The sequence below is a fragment of the Podarcis filfolensis genome (genome assembly GCF_964270895.1).
Source record: "Podarcis filfolensis genome assembly, chromosome: 16".
In the NCBI taxonomy this organism is placed as follows: Eukaryota; Metazoa; Chordata; class Lepidosauria; order Squamata; family Lacertidae; genus Podarcis; species Podarcis filfolensis.
Genome location: NC_139620.1, coordinates 11,157,723 through 11,185,286, shown reverse-complemented (window position 1 = coordinate 11,185,286; position 27,564 = coordinate 11,157,723). Strand labels below are relative to the sequence as shown.

Below are 27,564 nucleotides of genomic sequence, written 5' to 3'. Positions count from 1 at the left end.
CTCCCTGCCTCCCAGAACCAGAAGACACATGAAAAGGGTGGAGAAAGGATTGGTGACATGTAGTTGCCATCGCTGATTGCTTGGGAAAACCCCTGGGGAGGAGGGGACGTAAGCAGCTGTGGGGAGGCGGGGACCTTTAGTCTCAGCAACTGTTTCATGGAGGCAAGATCTACTGGAGATGAGTCGCTCATTAGGCCTGACACTCCTGTGCAGATTGTGTTTTTGCTAATAAAGAGTTAACTCCAACTTGCAGAGTGTGATTTACTGCTAGCTCGCTCTGCATTTTGAACACCTCTTAAAATACCATAACCAAATTTTGCACAATGATTCCCGAGATCAAGCAACAAGTTTTTGTCTGTGTTTGGACAGGTTTTTAAAATCAAGATGTTTTGAAACAGCACTGATTCTAACCGCAGGTCACAAAATTGCACTGATCTTCTTTGGCTTCCTAAACCCCTGAGCAACCCCAGGTGGAAGGCCGCTGGTGTTCTTTCGTTGGCTAGAATTTGCCATTTAATTATTATGATTATTTTTTTGCAAATGACAAAGAATTTGCAGGAACACTGTTTCTGGACAAAGTGCCAGTGCTGTGTGAGCTGCTCTTTGTATGCCAAGCCAGCTGCAGAGTCATCTAAGTTCCTTTTCCTTTTTTAAAAAAGAAATTGAAATTTGCTCAATCACATTGTTGCAACTGCTTATTTCGCCATCCAGATGGAAACTCTCTTAACCCTCTGTCTCTAACTGAAAAAAGCAAAGGGGCAGAAGTTCCTTCTTCACTTTATTATTTAGAAAACAGTTTAATCCATCACCTCCCACAAAAACCACCCAACTGGGCTGTGATGATGCAAAAGCAGAAAGGCCAGCAACCCTCCAGCCCTGCTGAAAATGACTGACAGCAAGAACCCCGTGCTACACACGACCTCTTTCTAGCACTTGAATCGTCCCTGAAAAGGAAAGTAGCAATTGCCCAGACGGCATTTAGGCACAAGGAGGTCAAGCAGGACTCTTGTCACACACAAGCGGAGCTCTGGTACCAAGAGGGGGACATCTCTCTTTGGACTGGCTATATAGATCAGTGCTCAAGTATGCACGGATAAGTTTAGGTAAGTTCTGGCACTATGGTCAGTTGTTCCCGCACAACAGCATCAGAAACCTTCTGGAGAAGAGCCCTCAAGTTTTGTAGGATAAGCTGGCCACATCTGTTTATGGCAAAGTGTTGTATCCAAGTGCTACTCAGAGAAGGCCCACTGAAATCAAAGTTTCAATGAATAGGACTTAGCTGGCTAAAACGCCATGTGGCAAACCCCCATCACCAGGAATTGTAGCAGGGGGCAATCAATGCCCAGCTCAGAGCCACTCTAAGAAGCAGCCAAACAGGCAAATGACTTCACCTGCCCAAATCCTTACTTTAGTGAAGCAGTCTGGGGGAAACACTCTCACGTCAAGCAAGGCAGTACCGACTGGGCCCTCCTCGTGTTGAAGCATTTGCATTTTGGGCCCACAGAAGAGCTCTGCATAACCCAGAAACATGAAAGTCTTCCAAGTTATGCAGAGCTCTTCAGGAGGGCGACATTTCACCAGCTCTGTGTAACTAGAAATATTTGCACATTCTTATACCCACTCACCAACTGAGCAGCCCAGTAAGTGATTATTGCTTAATCTATTTGTCCTTTATTACGGGGAAATGGGTTTGGGTTTGTTTGCAGGGAGGGGCAGTTTGCACCAGAATTTATTCACCAATCTTCCCTCCTTGCCCCCTCCCCATTCTTGTGCATTTAGGAATGTGTACCTGCTCAGTGATTGTAACCTCCGTGGGATTCTTAACAGATTTCCAGATCATAGCAAGACATTGAAAAACCAGCCATATATGACCATAGGAAGTGAGCTAACAGATCTGGAAAAACAAGATAGAGAAATGCAAAAGCTTCAGGCATTCTCCCCTCAGGCTACCTGGATATGGCTATGTCAACTGACACTGACAGCCATATCACATGGCACACAGCAGAGTACACAAGACTGTGTCCATACTGGTACTGTCTGGCTTTAACCGAGGCCTCTGACCCTCTCAAGTGCCAGGTCATCCTGACAACTTCTCTACTTGCTGCATGTTGTGCTTTTGAAGCAACATCTCATGACTTACAACTGCATTTTCAGCTCACACTTTGTAGGTCCTTCTGCAAACTAAGCTGCCAACACCAGCTGGCGTGGCATTGCCTTGAAGCTGAGGATAGAGACGAGGCCTGGGAAAGAAGGACATTCCGTTCCTTCTTTCTCATGACAACCCCCAACTGCTGCACACCTGGACAAGTCATATGACAGTTTTCCCTTTGCTTACAATCAAAAGCAGGGTTTTAAAAAGGCAGGAAGGCAGGATGTTCCCTCCCCTGACAGTGGCAGGCAGGCCGACCAATCCCACGGGGCAAAAACACCGAAAGGGGTGCTAGATCTGGAAGCGCCCTGAGAGCAGCCCCAGCCGGTCAATGTTTTTATGCAGGACGCTGTGCAGAACGCAAAGGTATTTGCCAATGTCGGTGTCTCTGCTGAAGTCCCGGAAGAAGAGCCCTGTGCTAGCGTTGAAGGTGAACTTCTGTGGCAGCGGGCTGTTGTCGCGCATGTAGTCCCAGACGCTGAGGAGCAAGAGGTGGACCTCAAAGGGTGCCAGCTGGTCAAAAATCTCATGCATGTTGCTGAGCACGGGCGGGAGCAGGTGGCCCTCGCCCATGCAGGCCACCAGGGCGCAGGAGGCCTGCAGGTGCCAGGGGGAGCTGGTGGTGTCGTTCTCCCGCGAAGCCTCCCAGTGCGCCATCAGAGTCGCCAGGAGGCCGCGGAGAAGCACTGAGCAGTAACAGAGGGCCGGCCTCCCCGCCGCCACCAGGCTAAGCAGTTGGAAGAGCAGGGGGTTGTCGCGGAAAGCCCTCCCGATCTGGATGTCCCGCTCCACTGTGTTGCGGGTGTGCTCCTCCGGAGGCCACGCCAACTCGCTGTTGGTGATGTCAGGGCAGACGGTCTCCACCAGCACCACCGCCACCGTCTTCGCTGCCTCGGGGCTGACGGCAGCGTGCTGGGAGGGCTCCGGGCTGCAGCGCTCAGCTCCGCAGCACCGCAGCAGCAACCCCAGGAAGGTCTGGACGTTGTGGGAGACCTCCTCCGGCTCTCGTTGGTAGGGGGCGTGGGGCGGCTTCAGGCCCCTCCCAATCACGCCGGCATGGAACACAGACCACACACTCCCCGAGAAGTTCACTGCGGCCATAAATCGTCGGTTGATATCCAGCAGGGAGACCTTGGTGCCTTCCAGGGCGGCTGGGTCGTTCCCGACTGCAGGAGGCTCGGGCAGCCCACCAAAGAGCTCGGCGTTCCCTGGGTGCAGGGCCCCCTCCACCAGGTACTGAAGTATGGCCTTGCCAGCGGTGGGCGAAGCCCCGCTGAGGCAGCAGAGGAGGCGGCTTCCGTAGCTGATGCCCGTGGGGCACTTGCAGCGCAGCACCAGGAAGAAGTGGTGGACGGCCGAGCGGATGAGGAAAAGGAGGTGAGCCGGCCGGATGGCCTTTGGCATGGGGCAGACGGAGAGCAGCAAGGCTGCCACCTGGGCCACCTCCGGGTTGCAGTGCAGCAGGAGCTGTCCAAAGTCATAGAGGTGCGCCGCAACAGCCTCACCCAGCTGGTGGCCCATGGAGGCGGGGCCCTCGCTCTCCCTCTGCATGATCAAGGCCAGGTTCTGGAAGAGCTGAGCCATGTGCTGCTCTGAGAGGCCGCCAGCATGGATCTGGCACACGCACTTCTTCACGGTGGCCGGCAGCAGGTCGCTCATGCAAGAGCTGAGCACGGCGTAGAGCTGAGTGGCCAGGCTGAGCTCCTCCTGGCTCTTGGCCAGCGTCAGCAAAAAGAAGAGGGCCTCGCTGGCACAGCTGGGGGTGCAGTAGACGGAGAGGAGGACCAGCAGCTGGTGCTGCCAGAGGAACCGCTTCCTCTCCAGCCGCAGCGTCTCCACGCACAGCTCCCGCACGTGGCCCTTCAGCTCGTCCAGGAAAGGCACCGGCCGCGGAGGGGCCTCCGCCAAGCTGGCCGAGCCCCGGTTGTACACCAGTTTCTGGAGGTTGAGCAGCAGCAGCTGGATGACACGGTCGCAAGCTTCCCGCACGCTGTCGTGGACGGCCAGGCCCGGGGTGGTGATGACAGAAGCCGGCATGGCTGTGTTGATGAGGAACTGCAGGGTGCGGTAAGCTCCTCCCGACGTCTGGCAGATGAGGTGCACCACGATGCTGACCATGTTCTCCAGATCCTCCCGAGGGAGCGAGGCGAAGTGCTGGTGCAGCTGGTTGAGCACGCCTGGCTTGAGGGAGTCCACCAGCTCGGCCGAGATGGTGCCCAGCAGAGTGGGAGACATGACGGCCAGCTGGAGCAAGAAGGGCACGGTGGCCTTCTGCTGCTGGTCCCGCGTGGGGCCCAGGCTCCCATGGAACATCCTTAGCAGCTCCTGCTTGATGCTCTCGGAGTGGCGGGAGGCCAAGTGGCCCAGGATGCCCACCACCGAGGCGATCTTGGGGACCCTCTTATCTGCCGTTGTGGCGCTAGGGAAGAGGAGGAGGTCAGCCGAAGCTGTGCCGTGCATGCAGAAGTCCTTCAGCCCGCAGGAGAGCACGCGGTTGATGATCGTGTTGGGGAAGGACGAGCCGATGTGGGCTACCACCCAGTCGAAATGCGGAGAGTGCTGGACCGAGGTGTCCAGCAGGGCATCCACGCAAGCGTCCGGGCAGGTGCTGATCATGGAGGAGAGGCACTGCGTGTAGATCTCCATCAGCGTCCGAGTCGCCTTGCAGGACATCCACAGCTGCAGCAGCTCGTTGAGGCTGCTGGCGTGGGGCACACCATGCCGGCCAGCATACTTGCTGCTCAGCTGTCCCATCAGATCGATGGACCAGGCAGAGACCAAGCCTGCCCATGCCTTGGGGTTCATGCGGACGAACTCGGACAGCACGGCCTGGATCTCTTGCACCACGTCGTCCAGGTTGGGACCCTGGGAGCGGATGGAGCCCAGCCCACCTTCGCTGCTCTCCAGGTCCAGCAAGTAGGTGCACACATACTCATCAAAGACACCCCGGAGGTGGTCCAGGACGGCGCTGCGAGCAGGCGGCAGACTGCGCAGCAGTAGGATGGCGCATCGGGCATGCTCCTTCAGGGTGAGTTTGTTGCCGTGCAAAGGGTCTATACCACTAAGGAAGGCCTTGATTTCCTGGGCCAGCTCTTGCGAACTATAGGGGGCGAAGGAAAAAGAAGGAAACATAGCATCAATCCTCGGTCAACGTTCCTAAACAAGACTGTTTTAAAGTGGTATGATACTGCTTTAAATGTGTAGTGCAAGTGGGGCCTTAATTTGCTTGCAAGGGCTTACTCCAGGCATAGGCAAACTCAGTTCTCCAGATGTTTTGAGACTACAATTCCCATCATCCCTGACCACTGGTCCTGTTAGCTAGGGATCATGGGAGTTGTAGTCCCAAAGCATCTGGAGGGCCGAGTTTGCCTATGCCTGGCTTACTTTATTACCATCTCACAACAGAAACTAGGTTAATCACCATGTGTTCCCACAGAGGCCTTTCTCTCCCTTTTCAAATCCCGCTCCCCCCATCCAGCTTGAAAAAGTGTTCTGTTTAATTCATAAGCTCCAGTCCACTTTAAGAACAATGGCTGGTGTTAATGATTTTTAAAATTTGCTTTAAAATGTGATTTGCTAAATATCTGAACTTTATGCATGTGTCTTTTCACAAGAAAAACATGACCAGGTTAGGGGAAAGTTGTCCAGTGGTGAGAGCTTCCTTTCAAAAATTATTCTGTATTTATTAGCCCTGAGTCTGATCCAGCATGTTAACATAGGAAGCTCCCTTATACCAAGTCAGATCCTTTCTCCATCTAGCTCAGTACTGTTTACACTGACTGGCAGTAGCTCCCAGGGCTTCAGGCAGTTATTCCCAGCCCTGCCTGGAGATGCTACTGGATACGGAACCTGGTACTTTCTGCGCTAAAGCAGATGCTCTGCCTCCAGTCCTATTTCCCATCCCAAGGCACCCTGTTGCATCTGTCACTTCTCAATTTCCCAACAAGCCTTATATACTTGCAGAGTTGGAAAGGATCCCAAGGGTCATCTAGTTCATCCCCCGTTGCTGTGCACAATAGTACCAGCAAGTTCACCCAAAATGCACATAAATGGTACATATGCTTTCCCTGTGTTAACCCTCCCTGCTACCACTTCTCTTTGGATTTTAGACTGCAAGCCCTTCGAGGCAGGGACCTCTGTAAAATGTCGCAAGCGTAATTATTCCTTTCCAGAGCCACCAGAGCAAGTGACCATCAACACACCCTCTGTTCAAAGTTGAGGGGACTGGGTGGTGCCAGCGTAAAGGGGATGTCCTAGTCCCTTACAGGTGGCAGGGAGGAGAGAGAAGAGGTAAGAGAATCAGTACCTGAGCGATGGAGAAGCAGCTGCTGGTTTGGGGCTGGGGGTGGACCCCGGATGCCCTGCCACCCCTGGGGGATCACACAGAGCAGACATACCGCCCAAGGGGAGAAAAGCTGCAGAAGAACCAGTCCCTTTGTCCCCCCTATTTCCCTTCTGCGCCTGCGCGCGGTTGAGCGGCGTTGAGGGAAGCATACAAACAGCGCACAGAAAGGGCCCCCTTGGAAAATAGTTCCGTGCAGGCCTGCCGTCCTTTCAGATTAGCGTTCCACTTTCCGTTATAAAGCTTGGCACCCATGGAAGGCAAGCACTGTGTCACTCTTTGCTTTAGCCGGAGGAGCGTTCCTCAGTTGCCTTGACTTGCCAATTGCCAGTCAGAATGGTTTTTCGCTTCTTTTACAGGACAGTTGCCAAAACTGAGATGTATGCGCCGCCTGTTAAAAAAAGAAGGAAATTTGTTGCACCTTAGAAGCCCAACAGGTTTTTTTAATAGCATGATCTGTTTTTAGTATTCTCATTAATCATCATCATCATCATGAAAGTGCATGACACGTTCTCACTCTCCACCCCACCCCTGGTTTATACCAGTCCTTTCAGATTTCTGTACAAATACAAGGGAAAACAAAAGACCAAGTACAGTAATCAATTGAGCAGGAAGGAAAAGAAGCAGGCGGCAGAGTAACAAAACAGATCCCTGACCTCAAGGGCCTTACAAGCTAAAAACGGGAAAACAAATGGGGTAGGAATATACATCTCGTTGACTTACACTACTTAAAAGTAATTCTGCAAATCAAAAGTTGTGGGGGCAACTTTTCATCCTGGCTTTGGGCCTGTAATCTGAAAGGTGTCATTATGACTTCTTTTAGACCGGGGTAGTCAACCTTTTTATACCTACCGCCCACTAATGCATCTTTCTTGATGGTAACATTTCCTTGCTGCCCGCCAGTGCTCGTCAAATGAGATATTAGATTATCTGTCTCATAATAAAAAATAATTGCACAGATGGATCACATCCACACTATACATTTAGAGTACACAGCTCTCCCCAAAGAACTGTGGGGGGAGGTTGGACTACATGACCAATTGAATTGCAAGGAGTGGAACTAGATGACTGTCAGGGTCCCTTCCAACTCTACAATTCTGTGATTCTAAGAATCCAGGGAAGTGCAGTTAGTTAAGGGCGCTGGGAAATGTAGATCCCTGACAGGATAAATTAATTCCCAGGATTCTTTGCACAGGGTGTTTTAAATGCATCGTGTGCGCACAGCACAGGTAGACAGGCGTGCAGGCAGGTGGCTGCATCGTAAGGGGTCTGCAAGCCTTAGAAGGGGCTTATGGGGGGTGCAGGAATGGAAAGGGGTCCTGCAAGGGATTCGGGGACCATGGGCTGGGTGGGTGAGCAGGGGCTGGCGATGCGGGGCAAGGAGCAGCACGCACACCTGCGGGGCGCCCTGCGGCAAGGAGGTCAATTCCAGAAGCGACGTGGAAGCACAATGGGGGCGGGGAGACCATGTGGGGTTGGAGGGCGGGAATAAGGCGACTGTGGGAAGGGAGCGGGGGCTGAAGGGAAGCCCCGGAAGTTGAAGGGTCATTCAGGAGGAATGAAGAGTTGGTGGTCTTCGGTGGGGAGGGAGGGAAGCCATTCTGAAAACAGCCCTCCCCGCATAGCCGCCACCCCGCAAGTGAGCCTCGCTCTCACCTCTCCGCGGCTACCGCCGCCATCTTGGATCCCGCTTGACTCCCCCGTCTCGCAGAGCGCTATCACCACCTAGGCTTCTGATTGGATCCCGCGGCATTAGCCCGCCCCATCGCTTCTCGAATCGCCCGGCCGGCAGCTCAGCCGCGGGTCCCTCCCACTCGCTGTTGCATTATTCATTACCCTGTTAACCTTTCAGGTGCCGCAAGACCCCTTTGGAGTTGTTTTTTTATTTGACACACAGTACAAGTTCACAGGGACTTACTCCCGTGATTTGAGGGGGTTCCATTCTATTGATATGTCAACTAAGCGCCAGCACTTGGGCTGGTGGCAATCAATTCACATAAGCAGCTCCCAATTTGGTAAACAGTTGCTACACTCCCTCCTTTTCTAAACTAAGGTAAACTAAACTAAACATCTCCTTACACCCAACTGGTCCTCGAATTGCCTCCATCTATGGGGTAGGGAGATGCCCTTTTATTAACACCTTAAAAAGGTTAAGGGACCCCTGGCCATTAGGTCCAGTCGTGGCCGACTCTGGGGTTGCGGTGCTCATCTCACTTTATTGGCCGAGGGAGCCAGCGTGCAGCTTCCGGGTCATGTGGCCAGCATGACGAAGCCGCTTCTGGCGAACCAGAGCAGCGCATGGAAACGCTGTTTACCTTCCCACCGGAGCGGTACCTATTTATCTACTTGCACCTTGTTGTGCTTTTGAACTGCTAGGTTGGCAGGAGCAAGGACCGAGCAACGGGAGCTCACCCCGTCGCAGGGATTCGAACCGCTGACCTTCTGATCAGCAAGTCCTAGGCTCTGTGGTTTAACCCACAGCGCCACCCACGTCCCTTTTTCTAAACAACTGTATAGTAAATTATAGATTTCAGATTTCCTTTATTTTTCATCCAGGACACCTCCTTCCAATAACCCAGAAACATGTTGTTCCCCACCACCACTATAAACACACAAAGAGCAAGGAAGAAATTAGAAGCCAGGACACAGAACTGGTTTTCTGCTATTTTATTGGGACAATATTTCAACCCTGGAACATCTGCCAAAAATCGAATTGTACCCTAAAATTAGGCTTGGGGGAAAAGCCTTCTATATTGGTGCCAAATGAAGACTACTTTCCAGCCTTTACAGTTATTGCACTAGAGGGTGAGAGATCTTTGAGCAGAAAATGTCCCTCCTCAGCTGCAGTCTCCATTAAGTGAACACACTCCCCAAAATGCTTTACCCTCAACAAGCCCCATATCTGGGGGGGGGGGGGGATGACAGAAGAAGAGTGAAAGTCTGCATGTGTGCACAGTACCCATGGTATGCATTTCACCAACTAGCTTTTGTTTTGACACCCCACCCAACATCAACATGCAATCCTCAGAGAGAGAAAAATGTTCCTCACCCTTACTTTTAGTTTAGGGATGGGGAATTTGGGCTCCTCTAGAAGTTGTTGGACCTCAACTCCCATCAGCCCCCATCTAGATGGCCAAAGGCCAGGGGATGATGGGAGCTGTAGTTCAGCAATATTTGGAGAGCCAAAGGAACTAGACAGTTGCAGCCTGTCCAGCAAACCTCTCAAGACTATGTGTGTTTTTAACGGAAATCTAGCCACATCAAAGTCCATGGGGTTAAAGAGCTCCCAAGCCCAATCCTTTTGACTTTCCTGGTTTTGCAGCCACGGCCTTTGCCGCTAACCCCAGAGTTCTGCCAGCAGGCAACGAAAGAGAGTGAAGAGACTGAGCTTTAAGACTGCAAAGGAAGGTCTGAGCTCCCTGGTTCTGCTGCAGGCTCCACTTCTGCCACTTCTGCCATCTCTACATCTGGGCCAGATGTTTCCCCGCCATTCTTCTTCTTCTTCTGCCGCTTGCCACTCTGGGCATTTTTATTCGGACCTGGAGAAAGGTCAACTGCAGTAAGGAGAGAGAAAAGGAACTTTAAAACAGTAGCTCAGTGGTACAGCAACTGCCATTAAAGCAATTTAAAAATGGGATAAAACACAAACCCCAGCTTCTAAAAGCTGTAATTTCTAAAAACAATAAAACTATCCATAAGCAGACAATCAATTTTCATACATGACTGTAACACCTATCAAGGGAAGTGTTCTTGAACAAAACATGTCTTCAATGGGTACCCAAAAAACATGACATCAAGCACCCACCAGATTTCAACCAATCATTTATATCCAGAGGGCTGGAACTGCAACACTAAAAGCTAAGTACATCTGTGAGAACAAGGTACACCTCCGAGCAGTCCCCATTTGAGCAGCAACATTGCCTGCTTTCTGGATCAACAAAGGTAGGAGTGGAGGAACTGTGGCCTTCTAGTTGTTACTGGACTGCCACTCCAATCACCCATGACTGTTGACCATACTTGTTGGGGCTGATGGGGATTGGAGCCCCATTCCTATTTTGCACCTCTGTCAGAGCCTTTCATATGTAATCCCAGATTGGCTGGCACATGTGTCAGGGACTGGGGTGCAAAGTCTGTGGCACTCTGGATGTTGCTAGTCTCCAACTCCCATCACCCCTGATGTTTTGGGCCATGATATCTAGAACTGATTGGAGTTGGGGGGCAATGAGATCCCTGTTAAAAGGAGGCTTCATATATTCATAACTAATCAGGCTGTAGCAGAGAACCAATTTTACACATCCCACAAAACCAAATCCTGACTAAAGCTCTTCTTTGATAGCACCACTTCAGAGTGTAAGTGGGGCTCCCATCTGCCTTATCCTCACCCCCTGGAAACAAAACATAATAATTCCTGCATGCAGAAAACCAGCATGCCCAGAAAGTGTACTCAGCTTAATCTTTTTCTACTATACAGGGACAGGGTCATTCAAATATGCAAGCACCCCTTCCAGAACCTAAAGTGGCAAAATCCAAGAAAAGTCCCACCCATTACATCTGCTGAATGCATAAAATGGTCCATGGCCCCTAAGCGTTTCAGTATTTAAAATACTGATTTAAGGCTTCCCTGCTTAACGGACCAGAATAGGAGATGGGGGAGAACTGAAGGACCAGCCCTAGAAAATGCTTACCCTGCATTTCTGTCTTCTCCTTTGTGGAATGGCGGATTTGCTTCAGCAGTTTCCTTTTCTTTTTCCCAGAGAGGGTAATGTTCGCTCGGGAGCTAGAACTGGAGAGGGAAATGGCAGGGAGGTGGTGATGCGCAAAGAGGATAAGTTTCAGTTTTTAAACCATGCATTGCTGGATTGCAATGTGCTTTAAAATGCACGGCACACATGTGACCCCCAGCCAAATAATAATAATATAATTTTTATTTATACCCCGCCCTCCCCAGCCAAGGCCGGGCTCAGGGCGACTAACAAGCAATAATAAAAACAAGTTGAATGAATACAACTTAAAAACAAGATTAAAATACAACATTAAAATACTGAAACATTAAAATATTAAAATGCAGCCTCATCACAGGAGGAGAAAGGAAAAGAAAAAAAGCAAGAGGGGGAGGGAATCAAATTGGCTCCAAGCCAAAGGCCAGGTGGAACAACTATGTCTTACAGGCCCTGCGGAAAGAAATCAGATCCCGCAGGGCCCTGGTCTCACGAGGCAGAGTGTTCCACCAGGCCGGAGCCAGTGTTGAAAAGGCCCTGGCTCTGGTTGAAGCTAATCTAACTTCCTTAGGGCCCGGGACCTCTAGGATGTTGCTATTTATGGACCTTGAGGCTCTCCGTGGGGCATACCGGGAGAGATGGTCCCGTAGGTACGAGGGTCCTAGGCCGTGAAGGGCTTTAAAGGTCAAAACCAGCACCTTAAATCTGACCCTGTACTCCACCGGGAGCCGGTGCAGCTGGAAAAGCACTGGGTGAATATGCTCCCATGGCAGGGACCCCGTGAGGAGCCTCGCTGCAGCATCCTGCACCCGCTGGAGTATCTGGGACAGTTTCAAGGGCAGAGCGAATTACAGTAGTCAAGCCTGGAGGTGACCGTTGCATGGATCACTGTGCCAGATCAGGGCGGGAAAGGGAATCCTTTCCAATTTTCTTGCAAGTATGACAGAAAAAAGCCAAGCAATCCAGCTCACACTCTCCCCACTTCTCTAGATTCTAGTCCCCATGCCCATCTCAAGGCTAGGAGCAGGACTGGGCACTGCCTTCCTCCAAATTATCCTAATGACCACACACTGATTTCTTCTTTGGTTTCTCAGTGGGTGAACTCTCCCAGAGCTTCCAAGGCAAAGCATAACTCACCAACGTTTCTTTAGGTGATGAATGGTGATGAGCCCCTCATCCACCACAGCACCTACAATCCGGTGCTTCTTCCTCTTCTGCTTGCTAAGGACGCGGCGCCTTTTGAAAAGGTTTTTCTGTAGCTCCTAAAATAGAGAGAAGCCACTCTGAGACAAACAAGTCACCATCTCAACAACATCTTAGTAGCCACTTGGCCTCCATGAATTTGCCTGATCTTTAGTTGGCGGTCCAATTTCAGGTGTACGCTGTTTCTGTTTTGAACTGTTTTTAATGTATTTAGTCCTACAAGCAGAGTGTTTTTTTCTTACCAGAGAAGCATTCAAGAACAGGACATCCACACCAACCTATGACCACAATTCAATGTTAGATCCACACAGGACAGCAGAACAAAAGGGGAGAATTCCAATAGATAATACTACAGTACTTGAGACTGACGATTGAGGGTACAGTGGTACCTCGGGTTAAGTACTTAATTCGTTCCGGAGGTCCATACTTAACCTGAAACTGTTCTTAACCTGAAGCACCACTTTAGCTAATGGGGCCTCCTGCTGCCACCACGCTGCCGGAGCACAATTTCTGTTCTCATCCTGAAGCAAAGTTCTTAACCTGAAACACTATTTCTGGCTTAGCGGAGTGTGTAACCTGAAGCGTATGTAACCTGAGGTACCACTGTATTTTTAAAAGCTCAGCTTCAACAGCCATCCTCACAAGTAAAAAGCTAGCACACAAGGAAGAAGGATGGCCTTCAGTTTATCTTCCCTGTGCATTAGTTTTCAAAAGGCAGGAAATCTGAAACTAGGCAAGCTTTCAAAAAAGACATCACCCACCAAATACAGCTCAGTCTACCACCTTACGACTCTTCCCATTTCATATGCTGCTTTTTTAAAGGGAGGGCCTGGAAGACCAGGGTTCAAACCCCTACTCTGCCATGAAACTCACTGGGGCCAGTCAGTCTCTCAGCCTAATCTACCTCACAGGGTGGTTGTGAGGAAAGGAATCACGTATAAGCACCTTAAGCTCCTTGGAGTAAAATAATAATAATAATAATAAATTTAATGGGATGCGATTGTGATAAACAAACAAAGCAGAGATAGGGGAGCCTGTGGCCCTCCAAACCCCCGCTGAACTATAACTCCCACAATCGCCAATCGCTAGCCATACTAGCTGGTGCTGACGGGAGGTGGCGTCCAACAACATCGGAGAGGCCGCGGGCTCCCTCCTCTAGACTAATGCCAGACATTATTAGCCCCATTGGGAAAAACATCAAAAATAAGAGCCATGAAACGGAACAAAACAAAAGCCCGGAACAAGATGAGGGAGGGGAGAGAAAAACTCAATTACCGTCCGGGGCCGGTTGATTTTTCCAGTGGCTCCCATGCTTCACCCACGTGACGCCCTTCTCGCCTACTTCCTCATACTGCCCTGTGTAGTTTAACTTCCGGGTAGGAGACGCATAGCGAGAACCTCCGCTAGAAGGACCGCCCCCTCCTCAAGGCCACGCCCCCGATTCTTTGAAACAGCCAATCAGAGCAGGAGTTGTGGATCGGCTCCTCACTATTTCCCCCTCCTTCTGTACTACTTTTAAAAAATGACCACGAGGTGGCGCCCGAGAGCTCCAGGCTGAAATATAAATTGAGGAGGCGGAGGAGCCCTCTTTCTTTTCTGCAAGGGAGGTGAGTAGCAAGGAGGGAGGAAGGGAGGCTGCCTGGGTTTCGTTGGCCTACAGAGGCTGGGGTTCAAATGGGATCCGCAGGGGCATTTCGGTCGGCTTTGTGCAGGTGGCCTGATCCTATTTCCTATTTGCTAGGCTGGGGGAGCCTATATAGGGCAGGTGCAGGGGAGCCACGTGGCGGTTCTGGAGGACTGTGCGCCTTAACGCGCCTCCATGTTGTCCATCCTCGCTTCCCCCGCGCTGCCTCTCGTGTCTCCCGCTTGCTTCTCGGCTCGTCCTGCGCGCCATAGCAGGGATCATAAGCCCCGACGGAATTCAGCCATCGAGCCTTCCGGTCTCCTCCTCCTGGGTAAACAAGCACCGGGGAAAGTTGTTTAATGAGCGGGTCGGGGGTCCGCCGGTGGATCTCTCTATATACGTGTATACATAATTTTTATTCGTTTTTCATTTAGTGATATACAGTCAACATTATTGTCCACTTTATCTTTCTGGCTCTTCAGAGCCCGTCGACTTCCTACCCTCCCGCCTCATGGCTTTCAAAGTCAACCTTTATATCATTTCCTTTTATACATTTTCCAGTTCTAATTTCACTCATTACGAAAAGATATTCAAGTTTTACTTAAAATAAAAAGGGAGAAGGGTTCTCATTGCAAGTCTTAAGTCAACCCTGCTAGTGATGTTAACTGCTTACCGTAATCTTTCAAACATTGTATAAATTTACTTCTGTCCGTTTGGAATAATTGATCTAACTGGTTTCGGATTTTTCCTGCCGCCGGTGGATCTCTAGGCGGCTTGCAATAGACCACCAAGGATTTGTGTTGTGTTTTTTTTACAGTTGTGAGTTCCCCCACCCTTCCTCTAAAACTGGGCTGCGGGAAGGAAGGAGGCCTGTGGGGTGGGAGGGAAATGGGGGTGGATTTTCAATCTATTAGAATACAGTGGTACCTCTGGATGCAAACGGGATCCGTTCCGGAGCCCCGTTCGCATCCTGAAGCGAATGCAACCCGCGTCTGTGTGGGTCAAGATCATTCTATTTTTTTTACAGGGCTTTCAACATAAGCTGCAGAATGTGCTTCATTTACCATAGATGCCACAAGGACAATTACATGTCCCTCTGTTAGGTGCTCTTGGGAAAGTTAATGGTCATATACTGTAGCATCGTATTCAGTAACTTTATTTCACAACTGTTTTTTGTAGGTGTTGCGCGTCTACGTGTCAAAATGCCAAAAAGAAAATGTAAATTTTCTGTCAAGCTACAGAAGAAGTATACCTGTTTTAGAAGAGGTAGAGATGATTTCGAAGGTGAATGCATGATATGTAAACCAGGTACGTTTGTTTCTGTGGCATGTAAAGGAGGACTCAACCTGCAATCACATGTGGACTCCGAAAAACACAAAAGAGCAATTCAGGGAGAAGCTTCTTTCTTAGCAGACATTTTCGTGAAACCGGATAGCAATTTGGAAGATGAAGTAACCGCAGCAGAGGGAACTTTTGCTTTTCACACTGTTAAGCACCACAGCAATTATAACATGATGGCGTGCACATCAGGCCCACTGAAGACCGCATTCCCAGATTATGATATTGCAAGGATATTTTCAAGTGCAAAAACCAAGACGGAGGCAATTGTAAATTCTGTCTTGGCACCTGATTGTTTAGAAAATGTTTTGAAAAGCGTTGAAGAAAATGAAGTAGATTTTTGTGGAATTTCTACTGGCTGGAGTGACCATGGTTCGGTAAAGGTGTTTCCGATAGTTATTCAATATTTTGACTGGAAAAGTGGTGGTTTGCAGTCCAAAATAATTGAAGTGCAAAGCCAACCCGATGAGAGTGCAGATACAATCTCATCATACATGAAGGAAACTCTTGATAGTAAAGGACTATTAAATAAATGCATAGCGTTCACAGGTGACAACTGCAACACAATGTTTGGAGGGATGCCATGGGATTCAGAAGGAAGAAATGTGTTTGCAAAGTTGAAGAATGAGCTAGATAACAAAACTTTAATTGGTGTGGGATGTCCAGCACACATTTTGAATAACTGTGTACAGCAGGCAGCAGAAACGTTGGACGTTGATGTTGAGGGCATCCTTTTCAGGATATACCAGTACTTTCATATCTATAGAGTCCGAACAGAGCAGTTAAAGGAGTACTGTGAATTTGTGGACACTGAATACAAACAGCTGCTATCGCATAGCAAGACAAGGTGGTTGTCATTATTTCCAAGCATCAGTAGACTCATTCACCTGTTTCCAGCTGTCAAGGCGTTTTTCCTCTCGCAGAATAAACCACCAACAGTGTTAAAAAACTTTTTTGAACATGAGTTCAGTGAGGTTTATTTATTGCACTTGCAGTCTCTCATGAGCATCTTTCACTCAAATATTTTAGAACTCGAAAGGGAAAATAATTCAGTTGTAGAGGTTCTGAAAGTTCTGCTTTGTGTTCATAACATGCTTACTGAGCGCAAGAGCAACAACTTTATGTGTCTCAAAGTTAAGAGCCTCCTAGCCGAAAAGCGTAAGCATGGTCTTAGTGCGGAGTGTGACAAATTCTGTGCAGAAGTAAATAGCTTATACGACAGCTGCATAGAATATCTGGAAAAATGGGTGGAGCCCATGAAGGAGTTTTCATGCTTCATGTGGATGTCTCTTAGTGAGTCACTAGAGTGGGACAAGGTAGAATCTTCCATGAAATTTCTCCTGGACAGGCATGTGTCCATAGATTATGGGAAGTGCTTTGATCAATTCTTCAACCTCGGGAAGTTTGTAAATCGATACAAAGGTGATGATGAGTTCATTAATCTACAGGCGCATCAGAAGTGGGCCAAGTACTTTGAGACTTCCAAAAACGTGTGCCAGTCAGAACTTCTGAAAATTGCACAGTTTTTTTTTGCTATTGTACCACATAATGCGAATGTGGAACGCATCTTCTCTCTGATGCAGTGTCAGTGGAGCAAAGAAAGAGGCAACTTGCCCTTTGAATCACTGCGAAGTATATTGCTAGTACAATATAATTATAAACACTTTACTTGCAAGGAATTTCATGCCTATCTCTTAAGCAATAAGCAGTTGTTAAACAGGATCAGATCTACAGAGAAATATGTTTAGGCCAGACAGTGTCAGAAAGAAGAACAAAGTGCATCTGAAAGTGACGTAAAGGTATTGGTTTATATTTGTACCGATACATGAGTTATAAATTGTGTTATTATTTTGTTGTTGAAAGTTAAGAGCATTGCTACTAGCAATATATCACAGCTTCTATAGCCTACATATAATAGGGGTATTTAAAATTAGAGCTGTCATAGAGATCCATAGTTAAAAGCAGAAGTCTGCAAATGTGCCCCCTTTTTTGTTCTTCAAAATATGACAACCCTACTTGTTATTAACACTTCACGTTATGAGAAAACTGCTTTCAAGCATTTCACAGGGTGCATCTAGCTATAAAGATATGGGGAGCCTCTGGCCCTCCAGATCTTGCTGAACTTCAACTCCCATCCGCACCAGCAAGCGTGACTAGGGATTATGGGAGTTGTAGTTCAGCAAGATCTGGAGAGCCACCTGTTTCTTCTATTTGTTAGGACTGCATCTCCCATCAGGCCCCAGGCCAATATTGTCATAGATTATAGGAGTTGCGAAGCCGCATTGGCTACTCTTGATCTCTTCCTATGGCTTATAAAGAGGGGGTTTTGCTTACCGCTTAACTGTGTAGCTGCTACAAAGGTGGTGGGGGTTCACTTCAGTCCAGTTCCTCCTTTTCTTGGCAGGCCCGGGTCTCCCAGTGCCCGGCTCTGTAATGTCCGGAGGTACAGGAATGCCCACCCAGTGTTCTGTCTTCGGTGCCAGCGGCTTTGCCGTCTGCTGGTTCTATCCTCAAGCACTGGGACAAAAGGCATGTTGGATCAGGTACAAGCTCTATACCTGTCAAGGCTCTACCACAGCCATCTCCAACATGGTGCCCATTCAGACGAGGGGCAACTACAACCCCTTCTCAGCCCTGGCCTTTGGCCATCCTGGTTAGAGCCGGTGGAAATGGGGGGGGGGGCACCTGTGGCTGGTTGTAACAGCTAGAGCAGGCATAGGCAAACTCTGCCCTCCAGACGTTTTGGGACTACAACTCCCATCATCCCTAGCTAACAGGACCAGTGGTCAGGGATGATGGGAATTGTAGTTCCAAAAAACATCTGCAGGGCCGAGTTTACTATGCCTGAGCTAGAGCCTGTAGAGAGGGGGCCGTTTTGTGTGTTGGCAGAAACCCTTAAGCATATTTTCTCCTTTTTCTCCACAGGGCTTTTTAAGACTTGCAGAGATGTGGAACTGAAGGCGCAAGACTATTCAAGCTGCTAAAGGCTACTGTAGAAGAGGGCAATGGTGCCCAAGGGTCTTAAAGGCTGAGCCCCAGAATCTGGAGAGGAGGTTCAGTAGGCGAGGTGCCAGCACGCAGCCCTACTGGGCACTGACTATAGGCCCCAGGAATTAGAAGAGTCCCTAGTTCCCTAATTGGCTTGACCTGCCATGCCGTTTCTCAGAGCCTGGAAGTGGCGGAGAAGCCCTCGATGCTGATGGTGCCAAAAATACGAGAGGGAAGAGGGGCGTGGCGCGGCTGCTGCCACAAAGAGAAAGGCACAGACCCAGTGGGGTGGGGTGTCCAGTTACAGGGAGGTGGATATTGGCAGTAGGGGCAGCAGCTAGTCTGCTGAGGGCCCCTGGGAATCTGGGTTCAAATGATGCTGGATATAAATACAATTGTGTAGCTGGCTTTGTCCTGGCATAGGTTTTACACAGCAGCCCAAATCTAATTCAAGTGTTAACGTTGAACTCCTTGATTTTTCATGCACAAAACTGGGCTTTGATGGGATGCTGCCACTAGCCTTTCAGCTAGCGCTGTAGATTATAGGTTATCTTGTTAGTGGCTCGCCTGACACCCTCACTGTATTCTTAAGTGGCAGGTATGGCCGCCTTAAAAGTTCACCCAGGACTTGTAATTGTGCTAAATTCAGCATTTTAGGCTGTCTCTGTTGTAAACTTTTCTCTTTAATTTTTTTGCTATCTTACATTGTTGTCTTCCATTAAATATTTGCTGATGGGCATGTATGTGTGTTATGTTTATAATAAATGTGGCTGAAAACTACCCTCTGGACTCTCAATGTGGCACTATAAACAGGGTGGGAAACCTTTTCCAACTCGAGGGCAATTTCCCTTCTGCAACCTTCCAGGGGCCACAAACCATTGGTGGGGCGCGGCCACAGGCAAAAGTGGTTGGAGCAATTGATACACATGTTAAGTTTGTACAGTAGGCCAGTTTCTATGCACACTCCTCTTAGCTCCAGGCAAGGAAGAGGCATCAGCCTTCAAGGACATGTTCTAGGTCACATGGAAAACCATTGGGTGGCGGGGGGAGCAGTGCCCAGTGATTGGAAGGGCAACCACAATGATCAAGTGTTTCCCAACCTTTGGTCTCCAGCTGGTATTCAGCACCTATCACGATATTGTGTTTTAGCAGCAGGCTCTAGAACGAACTTGCTCATTTAGATACCTGGGTGTACAGTGGTAGCTCTGGTTACAAACACTTCAGGTTACAGACTCCGCTAACACAGAAGTAGTACCTCGGGTTAAGAACCTTACCTCAGGGTGAGAATAGAAATCGCGTGGCAGCGGGAGGCCCCATTAGCTAAAACGGTACCTCAGGTTAAGAACGGTCCTCCAGAGCAAATAAAGTTCATAACCAGAGGTACCACTGTACTCTCTTGGTCATATGGAGGCAGTGCAAGTCAAAGGACAGAAAACCATAGGGGCATTGATGTGAAGTTTTGTCAACAGTAAGGGAGAGGGCAGCTGATTAAACCTTCCCTCAAGATATTTGGTAGTAAAGTGCTTACCCAAATGCTGTATGGTGTTGAAAACTGATTCAAACTCCATTAAAGTTTTGGAAACTGCAGTATATTTCACACACACCCCACTAGCAATACTCTACTATCAGAAGTAACAGCAGCTCTTATTCACACAGAATACAGATGGCCAACAGTTAAGGCAAGAGTGGACTCAGCTAAAGTATATGTTTTTTTAATTTGCTACTATGCCTACTGAGTGTTTTCCTGCACTGTGCTACATGGAATTGTATGGTAACAAGTTTGAAAAACGCTTGTCAAGATGTTTTAGACCAGGCACGTCCAACAGATCTACCAGTAGATCACTGGATGTCCGTGGTAGATCAGTGGCTCCCCGCAAAGAAGCTGAACAACTGGCTCCCCTAAAAGAAGCTCAACATTTTTGCCCTGCACCCCAAAAAAACGGGACTTCCCTCCTCCCTAAAAAAAACTCAGCAACTATGACCTGAACCCCCCAAAACAGGGCTTTCCTACAAAATGCTCAACAACTTTGACGAACCCCACAAAAAGGGGTAGATCACTGCCAGTTTTTAACTCTGAGTAGATCACAGTCTCTTGGGAGTTGGCCACCCCTGTTTTAGACTATTATTAACCAGATTTTTGCCTTGGTATCCACTCTTGAGAACACAGCATTTTAGAGCTAGTTACCTGACCAAACTCTTACCAGCTTCCTTTAGAAATGTCTTTATTGAATTAGGCATCACTTTATAAACACAACTGCGGTCTTTGATGACCACTGTGTTGTCCCCTAGGCAGACAGCCTTGGTATTTGTGGCTAACGTTAGGTGGAAGAAATGGTCTAGTTTCTTTTGAGTGAGGACAATAGCTTTGTCACACACAGAGTGGCTGCCTATGCACTGGCTTCAAAAAAGGAAAGAAAAGTGGGGGAAAGGAGGAGGAGTAATAATAATAATAATAATATAATAATAATAATAATAATTTATTTCTACCCTGCCCATCTGGCTGGGTTTCCCCAGCCACTCTGGGGTTCAACAGAACATTAAAAACAGAACATTAGATAAAATAGCTATAAATCCAGCTGAAAGGCTGGATTTGAGTTTATTGGTGTCCTCTCAAATCATGGATGTTGGCTCATATTGGGGATGTAAGCTCTGTACTGTCTTATTTTATTGGTACTGTTGCTGTGGGTTTGTCATTGCTTTGGGCTAGAACGATAAACTTCTATATAAAAAACCTACTAAGTCTTAAGCTATTTTACCACCACCATGCCTTTCCATTGCTTTTATGGGCTCACACAAACTACATCCTTCCAACCCTGTCTCAAATATATTTGCTATTTAATTGTGCTTGAAGCATAATGAGTTAATTTGAAGGCGGATATATCTCCAATTTTTAAATTAAAGAAAGCAAATATAAATGAAAAGGTGTTCTTAATAATTCGGGACACTTGTGCATTTCGCGCTGAAATCAAAGTTGAAAGGGTAAAAGCAAGTAAATCTGGTGAACATAAAAGGATCTGGATGCACCGATAAATTGTTCCTAAGGCTACGTGTCACCAAATAGATTATCGGCAGTTATTAAGTGCTGGAAATTCCTTTTACAGCTTTTCAAGCTAGAAGCTCTCAATAGAACAGGAAACTATCAAAGGGAAAGATTTGAAATCTCTGCCGGCACGCAATGAATTAATAGTTTCACAGTGCCTGCTGGGTAAATGGGCGGGTCTATGCAGATTTAGCACCAATCGCCATCGGAGTAACCAGGCAGAATGCTGAGAAATTGACAAAATCGAAATAATCTAGTTTTGAGGTTAAATTGTCGATCTAGAGGGTGCTGAGTTGGAAAACAGGTAGAAATGTTGTCAGAGTGTATTTTGTGGAATTGGAAACGGTGCTGATTCTGATGGGGCGGTGAGAGCTTTGCGGCGCCATGTACCCACCATCACCTCAAAAGCCATCGGGAAAGGAGACCCGCTTAATTTTTGTTCACTTTGGTATCGCTTCTCGGCCTTTTGGCTAAGATCAAGTGTAGTATCTGTTCTTATCAGTTTAATATCTGATATGTCCTCTATTTGAGGACTATATATTAAATGGATTTTTGGAATTGGGAGATGGAATAGGGGCTTGCTCCATCCCCTCCATGCATCGACCTGGTATTGCAGTACTTCCAGGAACGGTGCACCTCCCTCTGGGGGGAATATTGCTGGTGCAAAAAAGTAGATAAAACTTGCTTGGAGTGTGGAATGTGTTTTGACTATTACCAACCTTATGCTGTACAAAGCTTTTTGAGAACCAAAACACAGGAGCACTTCACGCTTATTCTGAAAGTTTTATAGAGTTGTCTAACCGAACAACTTTTGCAAAAATACATATATTTGGAGAAAACAAATGAAGTGATGAAAATGACACACACAAGTGCATTAGTTGTACCTCGGGTTACGAACACTGGAGGTTGCGTGCTTTCAGGTTGCAGATGCACCAGGTTTCGGCGCTTGTGCATGCACAGAAGCACGAAATGATGTATGGTGCATGCGCAGAAGCGCCAAATCACATCACGTGCATGCTGCGAACACTGCAGGTTGCAAACGTGCCTCCCGCACAGATCACATTCGCAACCAGAGGTATGACTGTATTAAAAATAGTTTGCCTGCAAAAATGTGTACTTTAGTCAAAACTACATACAAAAAAACCCTGCATCAGCCTGGGGTTCCAGTGCCTCCAGGAACATGGCACCTAATTTTCTGCTGGTTCAGAAAAAAAAAACACAAGTAGCATAATGTTCTGCTTCAGAATGTTCTAGTTCCAAATTCTAACCAGCCAGGCTCTCTTTCCAAAATATTCCAATCACTTCCCCACCCATCCGCTCAGCATTCCATGGCCACTGACTTTACTTAGTCACCATTGGTTTCCTCCCTAAAAATATATATATTTGTTGTACTTTCCGAACTGTCCTGCCTGCTTATATCTCCAGGGAGGGTGCCATTTTGACTACATAAGGCCTGGCATTTCAATGAACAGGTTAAGAAATATGCAGCAGATTTTACGAACTCCCCCCAACACTGCCGCCCAATAAATTAGAGATTTAAGAAGGCATCAATTTCTGTCCTTATTCCTGCTCCTCACAAGCAGCACTGATTTCTTTCTGCTGCAGTTTGCCTTCCAACAAGAGTCAAGTTATTTGTCTAGCTGTCTGCTGTGGCAGAATTTTACATAATGAATTACAGTATGATTATGTTATTTTACAATGCTTGTTTCAGTGCAAAGGCCATTCATTTCCATGCAAAGGTAATGCCATGCAAATGCAGACATTGGTTCTCATTTGCCCGTTTAAGGGAATGGCTGCTGCCCCACCAACCACAATCTGTCCTCAGCCAGCCCCCTTCTGCCTGCCTCCCTAGGGAACAAGGGGGGGGGGCTGCCTGCCAGCTTCCTTTTCCTTAGAGTTATAGTAGTAATAATAATAATATTTTTTATTTATACCCCGCCCTCCCCAGCCAAGGCCGGGCTCAGGGCGGCTAACAAGCAATAATAAAAACAAGTTGAATGAATACAGCTTAAAAACAAGATTAAAATACAACATTAAAACATTGAAACATTAAAATATTAAAATGCAGCCTCATCACAGGAGGAGAAAGAAAAAAAGAAAAAAGAAAGAGGGGGAGGGAATCAAATTGGCTCCAAGCCAAAGGCCAGGCGGAACAACTCTGTCTTACAGGCCCTGCAGAAAGAAATCAGATCCTGCAGGGCCCTGGTCTCATGAGGCAGAGCGTTCCACCAGGCCGGAGCCAGTGTTGAAAAGGCCCTGGCTCTGGTTGAAGCTAATCTAACTTCCTTAGGGCCCGGGACCTCTAGGGTGTTGCTATTTATGGACCTTGAGGCTCTCCATGGGGCATACCGGGAGAGGCGGTCCCGTAGGTACGAGGGTCCTAGGCCGTGAAGGGCTTTAAAGGTCAAAAGCAGCACCTTAAATCTGACCCTGTACTCCACCGGGAGCCAGTGAAGCTAGAAGAGCACTGGGTGAATATGCTCCCATGGCAGGGACCCCCTGAGGAGCCTGGCTGCAGCATTCTGTACCCACTGGAGTTTCTGGGACAGCTTCAAGGGCAGAGCGAATTACAGTAGTCAAGCCTGGAGGTGACCGTCGCATGGATCACTGTGGCCAGGTCGGGGTGGGAAAGGTAAGGAACCAACTGCTTGATGCGGCGAAGGTGGAAAAATGTCGCAGACTTGTCTTTGCAGAACTCAGCGGGGAAGAGGCGGAGGAGGAGGAGAGCAAGGGAGAATTATTTGGCCCCACCTCTGTCATTCTGGTTCCACTTCCTGCCTGGGCTCCCTGCATTTCCCGCTTCAGTCCCAATGCAAACCAGGCACCACGCCCTGGAACCTGCAGTTCGTTAAAGTTGCTTGGAATAAGGGAAATATTTATTCTGCAACTCTGCTTTGCTTGGCTTGACAGCTGAGTTTTTGCAGGATGCTCTCAAGGGGAACAGGAAGTTAGGAACGGGAAACTTTGGGGACCTGTACTGGCACGCAATGAGTTAACAGTCACAAGGCGCCTGACGTGTAAATGGGCGGGTCTATGCAGATTTAGCACCAATCGCCATCGGAGTAACCAGGCAGATTGCTGAGAAATTGATAAAATCGAAAGAATAATCTAGTTTTGAGGTTAAATTGTCGATCTAGAGGGTGCTGAGTTGGAAAAGAGGTAGAAATGTCGTCAGAGTGTATTTTGTGGAATTGGAAACGGTGCTGATTCTGATGGGGCGGTGAGATCTTTGCGGCGCCATGTACCCACCATCACCTCAAAAGCCATCGGGAAAGGAGACCCGCTTAATTTTTGTTCCGTTTGGTATCGCTTCTCGGCCTTTTGGCTAAGATCAAGTGTAGTATCTGTTCTTATCAGTTTAATATCTGATATGTCCTCTATTTGAGGACTATATATTAAATGGATTTTTGGAATTGGGAGATGGAATAGGGGCTTGCTCCATCCACTCCATGCATCGACCTGGTATTGCAGTACCTCCAGGAACGGTGCACCTCCCTCTGGGGGGAATATTACTGGTGCAAAAAAATATATAAAACTTGAATTCCTCGCTCAGCTATATTTCAGCGTTTTTTCCTCAAAATATGCTTTTTTCTCAAGGCTGTGTGTAAGCTCGGTTTGATCTCCTATGTCTCAAGAAAATACACCCGTTAATAAAAATATTTGTTTATTCTTAAGGGTTGGAAGGAATCTCCGGCGATCATCTAGCCCAACCGCCTCCAATGCGGGACTCTTTTGCCCAAGGGGGACGGCGGCTCTTGAACTCACAGTCCTGAAGCTGAGTCTCGTGCTATACGGACTGAGCTATCCCAGCATGTTCATTCATATATTCATAAAAACAAAGGGCTTGAACCCCATAACAATGTTTGAAGCTTTGCGAATTAGATCCTATATGGAGCTTAAAGGTGAAACGTCTCTGCAACGTAGACGAGCCACATAAGACCCATTCTGCATTTTTAATAACTCAAGTCTCTTAGGACGGCAGCACAAGTACACTTTGGAACTCCCTGCCAATTGATATCATGCCTTCGCTTTACTCTTTCCCGTGCCGGCTAAAAACATAATTGTTCCTGCAAGCGTGGGCAAGTTTTTATACAGTGGATGCGAGTTTTAATCTATTTTTAGTCGGATGTTATTTTAACGTTTCAAAAGTCTTGAACAGTAGACCTCTTTGAGGGGCTTAGCGGTGTATAAATTTTATGAACTAAAATAAATAAATTCGAGGAAGAATCGCAACAGCACCGCAGCCCCATAAACACTAACAAGCAACCTTAGCAAAACCCGGACAGCAAACAAAGCAATACAAACCCACCCAATTAGCAGATAACGACAACCTCATCAACCCCCTTCCCTACGGTGGGTCCATGCTCCCTCCAAGCTTTATTCAACATTTCTCCTCCCACGTTGCGGAGCAGTAGCGAAACACATCGGGGAAACGGTGGCAAAAGTTTGACCTGCTTTTGCAAGTTGACCCAGATGCTGCTTGCTTCTTCTTGCTGCTGGGGCTACAGATGCGGCTTTGCAGAGATCGGCCACTTCCTCCTTGTGATCTCCTTAGCTCCTCCTTCCCCCTTCCTCCCGCCCCACTGAAGATGGCAGCAACAGCAGCAGCAAGCTGGCTGAAAGGTCCTCGGGGTGTTTTCAGGGCGCTGGTGCGCTCCTCGCTTTCTTCTGCCTCTTCCTCTTCCTCTTGGTCAGGTGGGTGCCTCTCACGCCAAGGAGAAAAAGGGAGGGCAGGGAGCTTTTGCACAACTGAGGTTTGCAAAAGGCTCCTTTCAAGGGATCTGAGTATTCATCCTGATCTGCTTGCATCAAAGCTTAGGCGGCGGCTGGGCTCTGGATTTGGAGATTTATTAGATGGTGTTGCCCTCTATGGTGCAAACGCACCATACATCTGAAGCACACGTGCTCCTCAAAGATTTCTGGGAGCTGTAGTTCGTTAAAGGGGTGCCAGGAATTGTAGCGCTGTGAGGGGTTAGCTGCAGTTTCCCAGGGTTCTTTGAGGGAAGGTGAGTGCTTTAAATGTATACACAACCACAGATCGAGGGCACCCCAAACAGGAATACTCGGCTATGTAAAGAGTCTTATGCTGTCTGCAATTTTACGTTTGTGCGCACACTCACATGCACATACACAATTGGTCTGAGAGCATCAGGTGCAGAAGCTAAGCAGTTTTGTGCTTCATCAGTCCTTGGATGAGAGATCATGCCATGTAAGAGCAGGATTTAAGTTACCATTTTCCCCCCCAAACAATTTTTTTAAAACAATATAACCAATCTTTTCCCCCTTCTCCTTCAATGGTGTTTGTGCATTGGCAAATCTCACAGTCTGCCTTGAGCAGGCTGATTCCTTCCTCTTGATTCTTGGTGATCCCATTTTTGCTGCATTTCAGTTGGCACACAACACCTGTGTTCATGATTGGAGGGAATAATAGAGGGTTGGACTAGATGTTCCTCAGGGTCCCTCCCCACTCTGATTCCAACTTTTGAATTATGCTTTGGGAAAATGGCTACCCCAAGGGAGTCCCATAGAAGGGCAAAACCCGCCTTTTAAGGTACTGAGGGCCACTCCCAACGTCCTGTCTGATGCTTACACATGATGATTTGTGCTAATCATGACCGTGTAGGGGCAATTATATGCAATCCAGCTTTCAATACAGTTTGAGCCTGCAAAAGCCTTGGGGCAGCCACATTGCTTCATCCCAAATCAGCACATAAGGCTGCAACCTTCTGCTTGAATCCTGTAACTTTTTATATCACAGATCTTCTGGTTTATTTTTGTCCTGCAATGATGATGATGATGATGATGATTTTCTCCAATTATAAAACAAATGAGTCCACCGAACACATTCTCTTGACTTGCCCTTCTTATGCAGAGCTTAGACAAAAATTTTATAGACCCACACCTATGTCAATTTAGCTTCCTACCCGGAGAAAATCAGGTTTTACACTTGCTGAATAATGTCACTAGAGCTATACCTTCCTTGGTGGCCAAATTTCTTTTTTTAGCTTTTAAGCGTCGCAAGACTATAATTGACTGTATTGATATGGGGCTATCTGTTTAGCCCATTTTAGTGTTGGCTAAGTTCTAAAATCTTCCTGGATGTTTTAACTGTGTATTGACAAATGTACTTTTTTCTGACTGACGGTCGAATAAAAAGGTTGA

The 27,564-nt window shown here is 47.8% G+C and overlaps 3 protein-coding genes and 1 long non-coding RNA gene across 7 annotated transcripts in view; 2 read left to right on the top strand and 2 right to left on the bottom strand.

The window, feature by feature from the left end:
- The window catches only part of CSKMT (citrate synthase lysine methyltransferase), a 51,818-nt gene that overhangs the window by 21,309 nt on the left and 2,945 nt on the right, over positions 1-27,564 (top strand). Inside the window, exon 2 of one of the 3 annotated variants that reach the window (XM_083591543.1) lies at positions 26,002-26,097. In XM_083591543.1, coding sequence (XP_083447669.1) covers positions 26,002-26,097 — 96 coding nt within the window. The other 2 variants (XM_083591542.1, XM_083591544.1) reach the window with 2 other exon arrangements.
- INTS5 (integrator complex subunit 5) lies at positions 766-8,256 on the bottom strand. Its single transcript, XM_083591053.1, has 3 exons — positions 8,148-8,256; positions 6,456-6,882; positions 766-5,249 (listed from the first exon to the last, which is right to left on the bottom strand). The coding sequence occupies exons 2-3, from the start codon at positions 6,641-6,643 to the stop codon at positions 2,441-2,443; spliced, it is 2,997 nt and encodes a 998-aa protein (XP_083447179.1). The 5' UTR covers positions 6,644-6,882; positions 8,148-8,256; the 3' UTR covers positions 766-2,440.
- On the bottom strand, positions 9,144-13,823 carry LOC310751878 (uncharacterized protein C11orf98). Its single transcript, XM_083591634.1, has 4 exons — positions 13,688-13,823; positions 12,347-12,471; positions 11,177-11,274; positions 9,144-10,045 (listed from the first exon to the last, which is right to left on the bottom strand). Exons 1-4 carry the CDS (start codon positions 13,721-13,723, stop codon positions 9,882-9,884), a joined length of 423 nt encoding a protein of 140 aa, XP_083447760.1. The 5' UTR covers positions 13,724-13,823; the 3' UTR covers positions 9,144-9,881.
- On the top strand, positions 13,921-19,142 carry LOC310751946. Of its 2 annotated transcripts, none has more exons than XR_014542707.1 (2): positions 13,921-15,344; positions 18,300-19,142. It is a non-coding gene; the product is annotated as an uncharacterized lncRNA (long non-coding RNA). The 2 variants fall into 2 exon arrangements; XR_014542708.1 differs by having other exon boundaries at positions 13,921-17,173.

What these genes read in the sequence shown, in the direction of transcription:
- INTS5 (XM_083591053.1), bottom strand. Translation starts at nt 6,643, where the DNA reads ATGCTTCCCTCAACGCCGCTCAACCGCGCGCAGGCGCAGAAGGGAAAT. An exon ending in GCTGCTTCTCCATCGCTCAG is followed by an intron (nt 5,250 to 6,455) that starts GTACTGATTCTC and finishes CGCCCCCTATAG; the next exon opens with TTCGCAAGAGCTGGCCCAGG.
- LOC310751878 (XM_083591634.1), bottom strand. Translation starts at nt 13,723, where the DNA reads ATGGGAGCCACTGGAAAAATCAACCGGCCCCGGACG. An exon ending in AAATCAACCGGCCCCGGACG is followed by an intron (nt 12,472 to 13,687) that starts GTAATTGAGTTT and finishes TCTCTATTTTAG; the next exon opens with GAGCTACAGAAAAACCTTTT. An exon ending in GGAGAAGACAGAAATGCAGG is followed by an intron (nt 10,046 to 11,176) that starts GTAAGCATTTTC and finishes TCCTTACTGCAG; the next exon opens with TTGACCTTTCTCCAGGTCCG.